Below are 15,534 nucleotides of genomic sequence, written 5' to 3' on the forward strand. Positions count from 1 at the left end.
TTAGTATTTCATTTGTAATATTTATTTTTGGAATGTGTTATTTATGTATTTTAACTGTAAAGTAATAATTAATTTGTGGAAACGTATCAGGTCAGATCTGCTGCGGTGCTGTAGTGCCCCCAGCGGCTGGCCGCAGCGGTGTTCTCACGTAGGGCGTGATTGCGCGGCCCCTCCCCCTCCACCGTTGATCTGGAAAAGAAAAAAAACTTTTTTGTATCGAAGGAATCAACAGCCGCCATCTTGTCGTGGCTCGGAATTAGGATTTCTGTCCAACACTGGTTTTTACCTAGAAACCGAGCGTCCTGTCTGCGCTATGAGAGCGTCCTTCACCGGAAAACGGAATCTTAACGTCGCCTCGGAGACATTTTGAGAGAAAAAACGGGAACTGGATCGGTGGTCGTCGGGCAGAAAAGCTCCGTATATGTGATTTCCCCGTCAGAGTGCGGCGATTCAGCCCCTGTCGCCGTCCGGGAGCAGCATTGTTTACCAGGACAAGCGGAGACCGGGTCGTGGCTTTCGAGGGGATTTGCAAGAAGACGACATTTTTATGCAGTCGTGCATTTTTGCGGAGCTTCGCGCGATTTTTGCACGAAGAAATTTGACGTCACGCAAAATGGGCACTTTGAACCTCTAGAAATTGCGACTTTCCCCCCGGAGTGCTGAAATCCACCAGATGTTATCGCATCGTCACTGTGAAGTCGGCTCTTTACATGGGGGATATTTTATTCTGCGGTATATAACGATGATAATGTGGGTGTTGGGTGTTGGATTATCATGGGGTGAATGGCGTTGGCGAAGCGGGGCGCTATTGCATCTCTTTTGAAAGGCACTGACTCTCGCGGCGAGGAGTAGCTAACGCTAACAGTTAACTTAGCTGGTAGCGGGCAGTTAGCAAGCTACTTGCCAGTTAGTTAACGTTAGCAGGCTGCCAGCTTGCTAATGTGCTAACTGGGGAGGTTCGTGTCGATAGAACAACTTCCCTGTCACAAGGACAACACAACTATATCAGCTTTGAACCTGCGGCCGGACAAGAGAGCGACTATGGCTGAAAACCTGCTGGACGTCGGACCTCCCAACTCCAAGCGGCCGAAGCTGAATTCACCTGCCCTGTCAGCGTCTGATGGACAAGGTAAAGGCCTCGACACCGTCTGCTCGTGCAAACACACGTTCACATTCACACGCACACGCCACTCCCGGTTGATCTGTACTTCATGAATTCACAGGCCAGCCTCGCCGCACACTGTAAAGTTAGCAGGGCAGCTAAGTGTGCTGAGCTGTAGTAGTTACTGTCGTTTCACTGCGTTTGCTGCAGTGTTGTGGTTTGCTTCTGTGGAGCGTGCGATGGCCAGGACCTACCCTGTGCGTGCCAGTTGATTGAGTTAATTTCCCTCGCTGTAATGCGGGTTTAATAACAGTTATTATATTATTATACTTCCATTAACTAACACGCAATTCAGTTTAACAAAACCAACCAAACGACAGTAGTATAAAACACCACCTCTGAAAAGTTGGATTTCTTGCTCCACACTGCCGTATATTTATTTATTTTAAGGTGTATCTCACCGACAAATGAGAATACGTATGTATTAGCTAGCAGCATAGTACATTTTGCCAACACTGAGTGGGAAGTTGGTGTGTGCGAGACAATCGTCCGGCTCAGATGGAGCTGCATAGCAACACCGTGGCGTGCTTCATGCATAACTGCAGGTAACGACGACACGATGGAGACACGGTGATGTCCTGGACTCTGATCGTCTCCCATTCCCAAACAATGCACAGTTGGGCTTAAACATCACACCACTTCTAAAACCAAATGCCACTGCAGTTCATTGCATACTGTGCATCTGACAACTGCATCTAATATAGATAATCATAGTTCCAGGCTGCCCCTGTTTAAGTGGATTCATTAATTAGACAAGGGGTTACATTTTATTTATGCGTTCAGTGCTTAGGTCTGTCTAGTTTGTTGATCTCACCTTAGTTGCCTGCAAGAGGGGGGCTGGTTGCTAACAGTGTTTGATACTGGTGCTAAGTACCAAGTGTATAAACATTTATTAACTCAAACTCAGGCATTTCCATGGCCCCAGCAGCCCTAGGATATGAAGCCACACACCCAAGTGGATGTCACTCTGCTGCTTTTGATTGTACAGTAAATATTTCAGTGGCTGAAGGTTCTTAAGAGACGTGTGTATTTCTAGAACACATGCATTTCTGATGTTAAGACAAACCCTGTCTTATTTAGTACTGTTGTTGAATATTAACATCTTGAAGTATATGAAGAGTATAACCCCGTATGCAGTCATACTTTATCAAAGGTTCCTGCCTCTCCTGATGTGGTTGGTTTTGGGGAAAAATATGTACTCTAACTTTTTTTTTTAAACTTATCTTCAGACATTTCTTTTTCTGATATGATGATATGTTATTCTGTGACATGTATTTCTTGGCTGCCTTACAGATGATTCTCTGATTTATTTCTGAGTTAAAGAAGTTGTTAGGAATTTATTTTCTCTGCGGCAGCAAAATCTTTATCAGCAGCCAACTCCTGTATGCTAGACTGTGTACTAGACTCTGTTGGGACTCATTTAGCAGACATACTTTAGACAGATGGGTGGGATCTTTTGCTTATTAAATTAAGACATAAGAATCTCGTCATACAACACTGTTACCTCTGCACCAGTTGATGTTTTTGATATTAGAATGAACTTAAGGCAACTTTAACCAATTCATGCTTCTGTGTCGAAGCTACGCCGTAGCCTATGTGGAAGATACTCAACACCAGCATAGAAACCGTACTGCCAAAAGCATTTCGGCGGTGTAATTGCAGCATGACTCACACACACTTATGCAAAACTATGAATGCTCGGCCCCGTGCAGAGGCTACATGCGTACTTACGGTGTAGCTTCGACGCAGAAGCATGAATTTGGCTTTAGTCTCCAGTCCTTGAGTGAGTCCAACTGGAGTCCCCATTACCTTAATCAGAGTCTTGAGCTATCAAGTCTGAATGTGAATTAAGATCAGCAAAGGTTTGGCGTTTCTTTAGGTATTTTAGCTCTAAAAAGTCAGAATCCTTGTGTCAAACGCCCGAGTCTGAATGCAGTCAGTGCTTGAGTTTTGAATCCAAGTCCTAGTCATCAATGCTAAAACACTGATTAAAGCTCAACACTGCAAAAAAAATAGGGCCATCATTATTCATTCACTATTAAGTATGTTTTAGAATCATCAGCTGCTTTCAGACATGCACTGGACAGGGCCTACGTATTTCTCCGGAGGAGGTGTATGTGTGAACGCAAATGTCTGAGTGAGACAGTCCAGAGTTTCTGCAGACTTAAATCCACCTGACCTCCTGGTATAAAGTCCGTAGAAATCCAGGAGAGGTCCATGAGCGAGCAGTGGATTTCCCGCTGGATTCACCGCGGGTTGATGACGCTTAACACGCGACAGACACAAAAAGAAAACAAATATCTCCCGGTGAAATAGTGGTGACACACGTGTAGAAGACACTGATGAAGATGTCAAGAAGGTTTGTGTTGATAATAGCTGACGTCCGGGTGCTGTAAACAAAATCACGTGATCCCCACAGCGGAGGTAATATGTGACTTCCTCTCTCTGTCTCCTGCACTGGCTGCTCCACCTCAAGCCTGAATAATACAGAGGATTTGTTGCTGTTGTGAACGCGTCTGTACAGAAAACCTTCCACTGTGTTGTGCATATGTGAAAAGCAGACTCTGGGTAAACTTAGTAGCCAATTCTCCAGATTTTAACCCACGGCTATATACTATTTTATGTATATGAGTAGATTAAGTAATATATTTGTAGTTAATGGTTTTATTCAGTATCATATATTTCAAATGGCATGCGTTGTTTTTTGAATTAATTTCTGTCTAGTTTGGAAGAAAAATAATTCACTGGACAGCCTTTCAACAACAAGTCACATCAACAATGAATTACAACGCCCGTCACACATTGCAAAGGCACCACATGTCTGCAGTAATCAATCATTAAACTTGCCCCGCCTCATCTATAGCTTTTGCCAGAAGCTGTTGGGACTTAACAGACCCCATGGGACAGCACTGGGCAACACCACCATCAGCCATAAATTACGGCAGATAAAGAGTTGGCATTCACTCTGATGACTGTCATGCCTGGAGCTTTGTGCGCAGCACCCCTTGGCCCTGACCTTTGGCCGTTGCCTTTTGCCGTAGAGCCTGGTTTGAGTTGTGTGTCCCATTTTGGAGTGTAATATAGCACATTGTAGAGTGTTTTGTGGATGGTGTACTTATGTGAGAGTGGTAGAGATACCGTCTGCCTTTAGGGCCTGTTATGTTTTTATGTATTCAGGGTTTGTGTTTTGGGGAGGTTCCTATTAATTGTTGTGGCAGAGGGTAAACACGTGCCATCTGTCACCCCTCAGGGTCCCTCAACTCCCTCTTGCTTCCCCCTGTTCATACGTAGCGCAACTCATTGGAACTTGGGGCAATGTCTGTTGTTAAAATTAATTAATAGTCTGTAAATGGCTGATTGTCTTTAGCCAGTAGAGCTTTCTTTCTCTGGTTAAATCAGGGGTTATGTGGGTAGGATGAGTTTCAGGGTTCTTTATGTTGATCAGGGTTCTTTATGTAGATCAAAACTGCAAGTGTAACAAATCATATCTTCAATTGAATATTTAATGTATGACTTTTAGATCTCAATTCAACTCCATGTGCCATTCAGGGCCATGTCAGTAACACCGTACTTCCACCGCCAACACCCGAATGTTAAATTTCCACTGCGTAAATGGCACTTTTAATGCCTAGCAGGCAGACAGTGAGCTCATGACGCAGCCGCTAATGGAGCCATTTATGCTACGGCATGTGAGCAATCAGAAAAATCAAGAGGGCGCAGACGAGAGGAGATGGTGGGCAGTGTGTCACCATCCACAAACCCTTTCTATGCAAGTTGTTCATCACAGCGTCTCATCTTTTTTTAACTAGTTTAGTTTGTTGCATGGGGTATTTGGTAATTTAAGGTCATCTCTTTCAGTGCCACTTTTGTCTGAGTGTGTGTTTAAGCTTATTTTCTATGAGTTTGTTCTGTCTGTTTCCATTAGCCATCTTTGCTACTAGGGCTGGGGCGACGCGTCCATGTAATCGACGTCATCAATTATGTAAATGCATTGTCTCGCAGAATGTGCGTCGATGTGTCGTATGGAAGGTAGGTGAGCACAGTCAAAGCATGGATTCACCTGAAGAGCAACCTGAAGATCATCTAGCATAGGTCCCCAATAGTCGGACCGCGGTCTGGACTGGACCCAGAAGCCGCTCTACACGGACCATGACGCTGTTATTAGATTGTGATGGAGCGTTTCTATTTTAACCTGGCACTTTTTCTCGCACTTACGGTAGACTTATTTTAACCTGCGCAGCTTTTTCCGTCTTTACGGTAGTAAATCCTGGCAGCGCAGGTAGCGTTCACTTCTCTCACTGAACAAGAAACAAAGAGAAAAGGCGTTAAAGCTGTTTAGATGTATGTTTGTTGAGATTGTTTATATGTGAAATGTAGTTATATATTAAGAAGAAAAGGGGAAACTCGCATGTCAATATGTGTACTACTAATTGGTGATTACTGAGGCATATAGCCTGGTGAGAATGGGTATCATGAAATAAATTCGGTTTTCAAGAAGTTCATATGGATATACAATATTCTCTCTCTGCACCTTGCGCTGACTGGCAGACGCACACAGAGACACCAAATACACAGAGAGATACACACAGACTCAGCTGGCCTGTCTGACCCGCTACAGTTAAAATGTAGATTTGTTTGAAATGACCGCCACACAATCTCCGACTGGGTAAAAACTTTATTTGTAAATGTATGCAATCTATGGAGAACTGGAGAAGATGGAGGGGCGCACTTGGCCTGGTTGGCTGTGCGCAGCATGAATGACAGAGAGGAGCCGTAAATTACTGTTTTATGATCAAAACATGGATAAGACCCTAAATGAATCACTACAACCACATTATTAAAACAGCATTTGTATAGAAATGATTATGTCCCAAGCTTTTTGATCCATATAATTGGATGACTACTATATTCGGTTTCCAAGTACAGGAAATGTGTCGTGAGGCGAATGCGGCACGGAATTTGACAGACGCCGCCGCCTCCCAATTCTCTATGCAGGAAAAACCATGTAAAAAGGTGATGTATCAATGTTGTGTTCACAACTTGTTGCATCTGAGCCCTGAGTGGAAATAACCACTATATATTACAGGTTTAAATCTGAGTTAGTTAGAAAAGTAAGAGGCAACTGTTCCACCAAAGAGAGTTTGCATGGGGGGGTGTCTGTTGAGGTGGGCGTGGCAGCACATACGGTTTGTGGTCATAAATCACACTCAGAATGTGAGGGAACTTGTATCGCCTGCACATATTTTAACAATCCGAAAGTTCAGGATTAATAAATTCAGAGACATCTGTGATATCCCCAATCTATAAAAGTTAGAATAATTATATATTTAAAATTATTAAAAGAGGCTCTCTGTTGAAAGGTAAATATTATACAGTGTTAATCATATCTAGGGTTGCAAAATTCCGGGAATATTCAAAGTTGGAAACTTTCCATGGGAATTAACGGGAATAAACGGGAATTAACGGGAATAAACTGGAAATTGTGTGGGTAATTTATACTAACTGTATTTACCTTGTCATATACAGACATAAATATAAACATTTTGTTTTGTCATAAGCTGATTTGAGCCCTGAGGAAACTTTGGGCACTTGACTATATGCTTCTGCATCTTTGTGGCATTCTTAACATAGGTCTTTGCACAGTATTTGCAAATGTACACAGCCTTTCCTTCTACATTGGCTGGGGTGAAATGTCTCCACACATGAGATAGTGCACGTAGCATTGTTCTGTAGAATAAGATGAGAAAAAAACTTGTAAAAAACACTAATGCAGTAGTTAGCTAAACAATTGGAATCGTCTTTAAAAATATTTTACAATTGATGGATAAATGAATAGAAATAGGCTAGATGAACAGATGAACAATCCTCAATCAGCATGCTAATATATTTTCCCCAGTAATATCATCAAAACTTCCCTGACTAGTCCTTCGGCTAATGCAGTAGTGTGGCCTCAATAGCCCTGCTGTAGTGTGCAGGATACTGGGAATTATCTGTGCATGTGATGGAAGAATGCACAGTGCAGGGTTGAAATTCAACGTGCAGCGTGTGCTGCATTCCATACATCTTTAAAATAGAGTTTTGAATGACGTTTTTATTGCTCAGCGTTTAATTTGCGGTAATTTTTTTTTTTCAAAATTCCCAAAATTCCCGAGCTTAACTTCCCATGGAAAGTTTCCGGAAAGTTTCCGGAAATTTACCGGAAATTTTCCGCCCCTTTGCAACCCTAATCATATCACACGCATATGTGTAATAAACCAGAGTGGTGAGACTTGTGTTTGTATTAGGATGGATCCGTCATGTGTATAATGCTGGAATCAGTTCAGCACAAAGATCCATGATCACACCTCTATAGAATCTATATCAGTTTGTGAGTCAGTCATCATTATGGGACAGGGAATCTTTGTAATCTCTAAACACTTGTTTCCTCCAAATCCTTCCATTCGCGCACTCCTCTAGTGCCAGTGCATCCATCACGCAGCATTACGCACGAGTGTCACCGCAGTATTTATATATTTAGAGCAATCGGACCGATTACTTCACACATCAGTGGATCCTAACCTCCACTCTGGGATATTATTTGGAAAGTGAATAGTTTTTCTTTATTTTCTGTAAGGGATCTCCAGTGCGCTCTGTGCGCCTGATGGCACAGTCACGTTCACTGCAGAGATTTAACACACACTTGTACTTGATGATACATGCACATTGTTATGAACTATTAAAAACTAAATGACTCTGCTCTGCAACTCCGCTGTTAAATGGTATCTGAACGTAATTTACGGTAAGTTGTTTATATATTTTTTAATTGAAGGTTCTTATGGAACTGTTTTGTCGCGTGAGCACAAAACGCTGTTGGTTTTAATGTTAATGATGAAGTGGATCAATAATCTGCTTCAGTTCACCACCTCACATCTGCATTGTCATTTTTCCGTCTCACGTGCACGGGTCACAGTTAGCGTCCAAGTGCGCACATTCTCTTGTCAAGTTTGTTTGTATAAATTCCAAGGTTTGCGTGGGAAGTGGCATACGTATCTTTCAGGCCCTGTTTTGTGTGTACGCAACGGTTATAAATGAGGCCCCTGGTGTTTAGTTTAGTACATAATACGACTTGTATTGAAGGAAACACAGTAGATCTACCAGCAGCTCCGCCACCAGTAGCCGACATGCGGTCAGTGCGAACAACAGACAACCAACACAGCTGGTCTGTGGCGCAAACCGCAGCTAGTCATTCCAGAGTGGGGATCGACAATGAAGACTGTCGCGATTAACCAGTCGATCGCGATCGTAGGGTTGGCGACCACTGCTTTACGCTGTCTTTAGTTCGTTTTTTCTCAGCACTTAATAAAACAGCACATTTCTATATTTTGTAAAGTTTGTATTTAAAAAGCATAAAACCAAAGCATTTATCAGTAAGTGGTGAGTAGATAATGAGTGAATTTTCATTTCTGGGTGAACTATCCCTTCAAATTATACATGCATATGCTGCATCCGGTTTTATTGGGTTAAATGGGCATACCCACTCAATGTGTCCAATCCATGGAGCCTCATAGTATTGTTATAAATGCAAAGAACAGATTACCTAACCCACATTATATTGCTTTCTGTCTTGTCCTACTGTAAGTGAAAGGTTGCCAGCAGCCATGCTGCACCTGTCCCTTCAGGCAGGGAGCTAAGACCAGAGGCAAAATGACAGACAGCCCCAGTCTGGACCTCTGCTGGGTATTTATAACCACTAACTCTCAGGCAGGACCTACAGGGGATATGGCAGTAAGAGATCATGGCAATCAGTCAGTTAAGAAAGGGGGATAATTAAGTAAAAGATCGTCAGAAGGAAGGAATAATCGTAAGCAAATGTAAACAGCACATTTCTATATTTTGTAAAGTTTGTATTTAAAAAGCATAAAACCAAAGCATTTATCAGTAAGTGGTGCGCCTACATTTTGTGCTGGTGTTCCTGAAACCAGTGCTTCTAGTAGTGTTGTACAAATTCAAATACTTTTACTTACTTTTTTGTAGTCAAATAATTCTCAGAAAACAATATTAGTTATGAAAATAATATTTCTATTTTTCTATCTTCTGTGCTGCTACAGTGTAGAAGGAGCAGCACAGTTTCTAATGTTTGGGCTCCTGCATAGAGGTGGACGACTCTGCATCAATACAGTGACAGAATATAATCATGTTTTCTGCTAGCTTCATTGTTTTAGTGGTTTTCCACAGCTGAATAATTATAACCAGCACGGCTCCAGGATCAGGACAGTCGCTCATTAAAGGTCCGGTTGTCCTGTGTCAGAGTCTCTGTCTGAGTCTGCTTCCTCCTCATTCCCCCGCTGACCTGCGCTCACTTTACACTTTAACAATAAACACCATTCCTGATCACAGGTTATTAGATGGACAGTAATGATGTTAACTTTGTTTGTTTGATTCGCTCCAGAGTTTGAGAGACATGTTTAAAATTCTACACAACACGAGACGTAACGTGACTCGCACAGTCAGGACATCAGGGTTAAAGCGACCGGAATGATCTGGAGTCATGATCCGACATCATCGATTAATAACTGTTTTAGAATATAGGACTAGATGGTGAATATCCCATGTGAATATCAGCTCGTGTGTGTGAGGAGGGACAGAGGTGAGCAGACACAGACTCACGCACACAGGCACACACACACTCCTGCAGACAGAAGTTCCTCCGGCAGATTATGACGCAGCACAGTGTTTTAACTTCTTTGTTGCAGAAGAAGCCACGCCCCGTTTATCCATGAACATAAATATGAATTCAGTAGGTTTTTCTAAAGATTAGTTCTAAATGTGATGATTAGAAAACAGCGGAGCAATGTGCCTCAGTGCAGTGGTGCTGATTTAAGATAAGATAAAACTTTATTGATCCACACACAGGGGAAATTCAGTTGTTCCTGCAGCACGCAGGTCAGAATGATGTAGACAAGAGAATAAAAAAATATAAAAAGGCAAGAGAATAAAAAATGTAATACAAAAAATGCTGAGTATGTACATTATAAACACCTTTTCACTTTAGTAGCATAAGCAAAAACATTTGTTCATGAGAAGAACATTGTACATAAACACAAATGTGCAACAAATTTAGTTGCTGGTTATTTCATTTACACACGATATATATCGCTATCGACTGATATGGGTAAAGATATTGTGATATGATTTTTTCCCATTACCCCAGCCCTACCTCTACCTTTATCAAGTAGTCATAATCTTTCTTTCTGTAGTTGGTAGATCATCAACAGTCAAAGTCTAGCTTCGCTTGAAGTCAGAAGGTTCGGGTAAAGTAGCAACTTCAGGCCTAAAAGCAGTAGTTGGGATGTTTTGTTATGTAAATCCTTTATTAGGGCCCGAGCACCTCCGGTGGAAGGCCCTATTGTATTTCGAAGGATTTGTATTTCCCTTTTGGGGCTTTTTCAGGGCCTAGACATGCTCAAATTGTTACCAAAGTTTGCAGAGAATTCAAAACCCCAAAAAGTAATTGTATTCTGGAGTAATTTGAAATGGGCGTGGAAAAATGGCTCAACAGCGCCATCTAAGGAAAAGCCCCTCAGTTAGCTTTCACTGATCTTCACAAAAATCGTAGCCCAGGTGTATCATGACCAGACAAACAAAAAAGGTCCGAGGTGCAATTGGGAAAAAAGCAACAGGAAGCCCGCCATTTTGACTTTAGTGGCCATATTGGCCATTTTCCACATTTTTACTTTGATGTACTTGTCCCAGGGCTTTCATCAGATAAACTTCATATGGAGACGCGTGTCATCACAACAAGATGGAGATGAAAACTACCTCAAAGATCGATTTTTCGTCACACGGTGTGACCGTGGCGTGGCGTCAAAGTTTGATTCTGTATCTCAGACATATTTCGTCCAATCGAGTCCAAACTACACATGTAAGACAAGATTCCCGGCCTGATGAAATCTACACAGAAATTATGAATTGAAATCACAGCGCTCCCTGGTGGCAACAGGAAATGTCTTGTTTTTGGAATGTCTTACACTTGGAAGTATTCCTCCTCATCCACTGACCACAACCATGTCAAACTGTGTCAAATGGGTCTCAAGACATTGATAATGAAGGCATAAGATTACTGTGACTTTTCGTCAAACGCTATAATAGTGGCGTGGCGTCAAAGTTCATCAACTCGCCGTGACACACGAAATTGCTGTAACTTCGGTGTTCGAGGTTCAACCTCCCTCAAACTACATTTGTGTAACAACAGCCCCCCCCTGCAGACATTCAGCTGGTTTTAAGGAATGGGCTTGGCAAAATAACTGACTAGCGCCCCCTAAAGGGCAGCCCCGGCACTACGATTTGCCGACATCTACAAAAATCGATAGGGACATGTCTTTTCATAACAAACAAATAAGTCTCTTGGATAGATATGCTAGACCAAACAAGAAGCCCGCTATTTTGACTTTATTGGCCATTTTCCACATTTTTACTTTGACGAACTTGTCCCAGGGCTTTCATCAGATCAACTTCAACTTCTGGGAATGTCATCTCAACAAGATGGAGATATAAACTACCTTGGTTTATTTGATTTCATCACACGGTGTGACCGTGGCGTGGCATTAAAGTTTGATTACACGCCATCAAAACATGAGGTTCTGTATCTCAGACAGATTTGGTCCAATCGAGTCCAAACTAGACATGTAAGACAATAGTCCCGGCCTGATGACATCTACACAGAAATCATGACTTAAAATCACAGCGCCACCTGCTGGCTACAGGAAGTGACATGTTTTATACTTTGATGAACTGCTCCTGGCTGCTTTACAATATACAGCTCAAATGAGCTGAGACAAGTCATAGGATCACGGTCAGAATTGTGACATTGCCTCAAACCGTGTAAACATTGAGGTGCGGCGAAGGTTCATCCTTCGCCAAAGGAGACGATGTTGTCATAACTCCACTGTGCATTGTCCTATCACCGCCAAACTTCTGTCAAATGATCAGAGTCCAAGCCTGAACAGCTCTATGTGTCAATAATTCCTCAGTGTCATAGCGCCACCTACTGATTAGCCATGAAACAGGAAGTACTTTGTAAATCCACTCTGCATTATCCAACCGGCCCCAAACTACTGACCTATGATCACAATCCTGACCTGACCAGCTCCATATATTAGTGTAGGGTCATAGCGCCACCTACTGATCAGTGTGAAAATGAAGTTGTTGAAACATTGTCCAATTGACACAAAATTGCTCACGCTACAACAGAGCCCCTACTTGAACAGATCTATTAGTCTGCATGTAATAATACTGATGGCGCCCCCTACTGGCAACAGGAAATAAGCTTTGTTTTACCAACTATCATTAAATTTACATAAAATGTTCACAGTGTAATGTGCAATTGATAGCGTGGACCGTAATGAGCAATTAGCAGGCAAGGATCGACATCGCGTGACGGACGCAGGAAGTGAAGCGTTACTCCTTGCCGCAGTGCGCAAAACGCATGCAACGCAGAGACGTGCGCTTGGTCATTGATCGCTCTCTCCACTAACTGCAACAGGCTTCAAAATGCCTGTGCTCGGGCCCGTTAGTGCTACAACGTAGCCCTAGTTTTCATTTGTGATCCTTTGTTTGTTTACTCTCCATACGTTAGATGTCAAAAGTTGTTGATTTCAATTAAACAGTGGAAAGTCTCCTAACACACAGCATCCTGCTGTTTCATTTAATGATCATGTCAGTGTATGTCATTAATGTTAAATGTCCCCCAATATCTTCTGACAAGGTGCGTTCAGGGACTGTCAGAAATGCTAACATCTGCTAGCTTAGCCACTTGGTGGACTTTTAGGCTTGGTGAATTTAAAACGCGGTGTAAATGAGCTTGTTTCGAGTCAAATATGAATGCCTGAGCTTGTGGACACTTGGATGACACCACACGAGAAGTATGGAGGCATGTTATGGTTTTTCTGTTTTATTACGTCTGAAGCTTTGGTCACTAGTTACTTCAATTGCAATGGATTTTGCTGCAACACTGTTTACCCCTGAGACTCCAGAATTGTTTTGTGGGCTCAAACACTTCACCCACCCCTCCATCAGCATAGTGGTGAGTAGATGAGTGAATTTTCATTTCTGGGTGAACTATCCCTTCAAATTATACATGCATATGCTGCATCCGGTTTTATTGGGTTAAATGGGCATACCCACTCAATGTGTCCAATCCATGGAGCCTCATAGTATTGTTATAAATGCAAAGAACAGATTACCTAACCCACATTATATTGCTTTCTGTCTTGTCCTACTGTAAGTGAAAGGCTGCCAGCAGCCATGCTGCACCTGTCCCTTCAGGCAGGGAGCTAAGACCAGAGGCAAAATGACAGACAGCCCCAGTCTGGACCTCTGCTGGGTATTTATAACCACTAACTCTCAGGCAGGACCTACAGGGGATATGGCAGTAAAAAGTAGAGATCATGGCAATCAGTCAGTTAAGAAAGGGGGATAATTAAGTAAAAGATCGTCAGAAGGAAGGAATAATCGGAAGCAAATGTAACCAGTGAAATAGGGGTAAAAGAGCACTGAAAAAAAGAGTAGAGCTGTGCTCTAGCTGTGTCTCCCCTCCCCCTCTTCATGGTTGGGGCTCCCTTGACAGCATGTGGTGCTACCTAACCAAAACATTGCTTTGCATCATTTGTCTCCAGCCAAGAAGCCTGGGGGCAAGGTCCCACAGAGTGTGTATGTGTGTGCGTCCATTCAGAAATGAATGCAGGGCCAGACCACAGCACATGTGGTTGAACTGAATGCTGAGAGCATCCATGTGGCTGCTGACTAGTGAGGAGAGGCTGAGAGGCGTGAGAGAGGGAGATGACGGATGGTTCCTTCAGCCTTAAACAAGCATCTACAACATGGAGCACCTGCTTGCTGGATACCAGGGACAGACAGCGGGTAGCGTGGCAGATCTGGAAGGCTGTGTTTACTCAGGAAAGGCCCAGTGCCCTCATTAAAGACAGGATCCAGACTGAATCTCAATGAAGACATCCAGCAGCAGCAGATGGGACAGTGACTGCCTCCTTCCGTCTGCTCTGTACTACCTTCTACCATCCTATAGTATCAAGACCCATTTTATCATATGTTGATAAGTGAAAGGCTTGATTTGATTTAAAGATGTCTTAGATAAGTCACATTCCTCAGCTCTCACTACCTCCAGCTGTGCAGCTGCAGTGAATTGTTGCCTCTTTGAACCATGTTACTGCCAGCCACTACCATGCATGCTGATCATGGCCTCTGTTCTTTTTCTCGTGTTTTGTTTATTTCAAGGTAAGAATATGTTGTTTGTACAAGATAGCTTTGTCCAAGATTAATAAATTACTTCACTATAGGCTACAAGTTGGTTGGATGACAAGACAATTGTTTTAGCCTACCTAAGTCTTGGGAGGCAACCTAATGAAACATTTTGCGGGGGCAGACTGAAAGCAGCCGTACATTAAAGCAGCGCAAAGCATTGCGTTGTTGGGAGCATGTTTCTTTAGGTGTTGTTTAACACAGTTCACAGTAAGCCCAGTTTAAGTAACTGGTACATACGTTTTTTTTAAGGTATACTACATTCCATGTCACAATAGTTTTATTTTGCTTCAGAACAGCTGTGGGCCTCACAGTAGAATTATTGGCCACTAACAGATCTCGTTAGTTGATATCACCTTGTTTTCAGGCAAAATGTTATGCAGGTTTAACGTTTTTTACTGGATGATCTTGCTAATTTATGTGTTGGTTCTGAAACTGCTTGGCACCACCACTCAAATCAACATGGTTTACATGTGACCCACTAATTCTGGGGGCAAATGTTAATTCATGTCAATGAATGAGGATTAAAAAGTTACCTACACAGCAAACTCCCATTCTAATAGTTATAGTGTTGTCAATCTCTGAGTTCATGAGCTATGGCCTGACAACTAATTAGCCTCTGGAAGCAAAGACCAATGTTTCGTGGCTACCAGTGTTGATCCGGGCCAAGACTTTGTCTTCCGTTCAGCGTAAACTGTTTACAGTCACTAGTTTATTTTATTATACGAGCCGAACGTTTATCCATCCAAAAAACATTTGGGGCTAATCTTCATTATTAGCTATCTTCATATGAATGCAGATTAATTAATAAACCAGTAACTGATTGGTCAATGTATTCTGCCTCTTTTGCTCTCCACATAAACTGCTTACCTGCGGGCAACCAAAGCCTGCTCCAACGAGAAAACGAAAACCAGAAGGCTTCTGGCCCAAAAATCTTGTCCCTCCCCTACAGGTTCTGCATATTCCCTTGTAGAATCTGTTTATAGATTTTATGTTGTTAATCACTTCAATGCATAATAATCCAAAGTAAAGTACTTTACTAATTGAGAGGATTTGCAGTTTGTTTACTATGTCTCACT

The 15,534-nt window shown here is 42.4% G+C and overlaps 1 protein-coding gene across 6 annotated transcripts in view; it reads left to right on the plus strand.

Moving 5' to 3' along the window:
• The first annotated feature begins 209 nt into the window (after positions 1 to 209).
• crebbpa (CREB binding protein a) overlaps positions 210 to 15,534 on the plus strand; it is a 52,195-nt gene continuing 36,870 nt past the window's right edge. For 5 of the 6 annotated variants that reach the window (XM_034585247.1, XM_034585253.1, XM_034585267.1 and 2 more), the window contains exon 1: positions 211 to 1,129. In XM_034585247.1, coding sequence (XP_034441138.1) covers positions 1,042 to 1,129 — 88 coding nt within the window. In that variant the 5' untranslated portion in view covers positions 211 to 1,041. Of the gene's footprint in view, positions 1,130 to 15,534 lie in introns of all 6 variants that reach the window. The other variant, XM_034585276.1, reaches the window with a different exon arrangement.

The sequence above is a fragment of the Hippoglossus hippoglossus genome, chromosome 1 (genome assembly GCF_009819705.1).
Source record: "Hippoglossus hippoglossus isolate fHipHip1 chromosome 1, fHipHip1.pri, whole genome shotgun sequence".
Taxonomy (NCBI): Eukaryota; Metazoa; Chordata; class Actinopteri; order Pleuronectiformes; family Pleuronectidae; genus Hippoglossus; species Hippoglossus hippoglossus.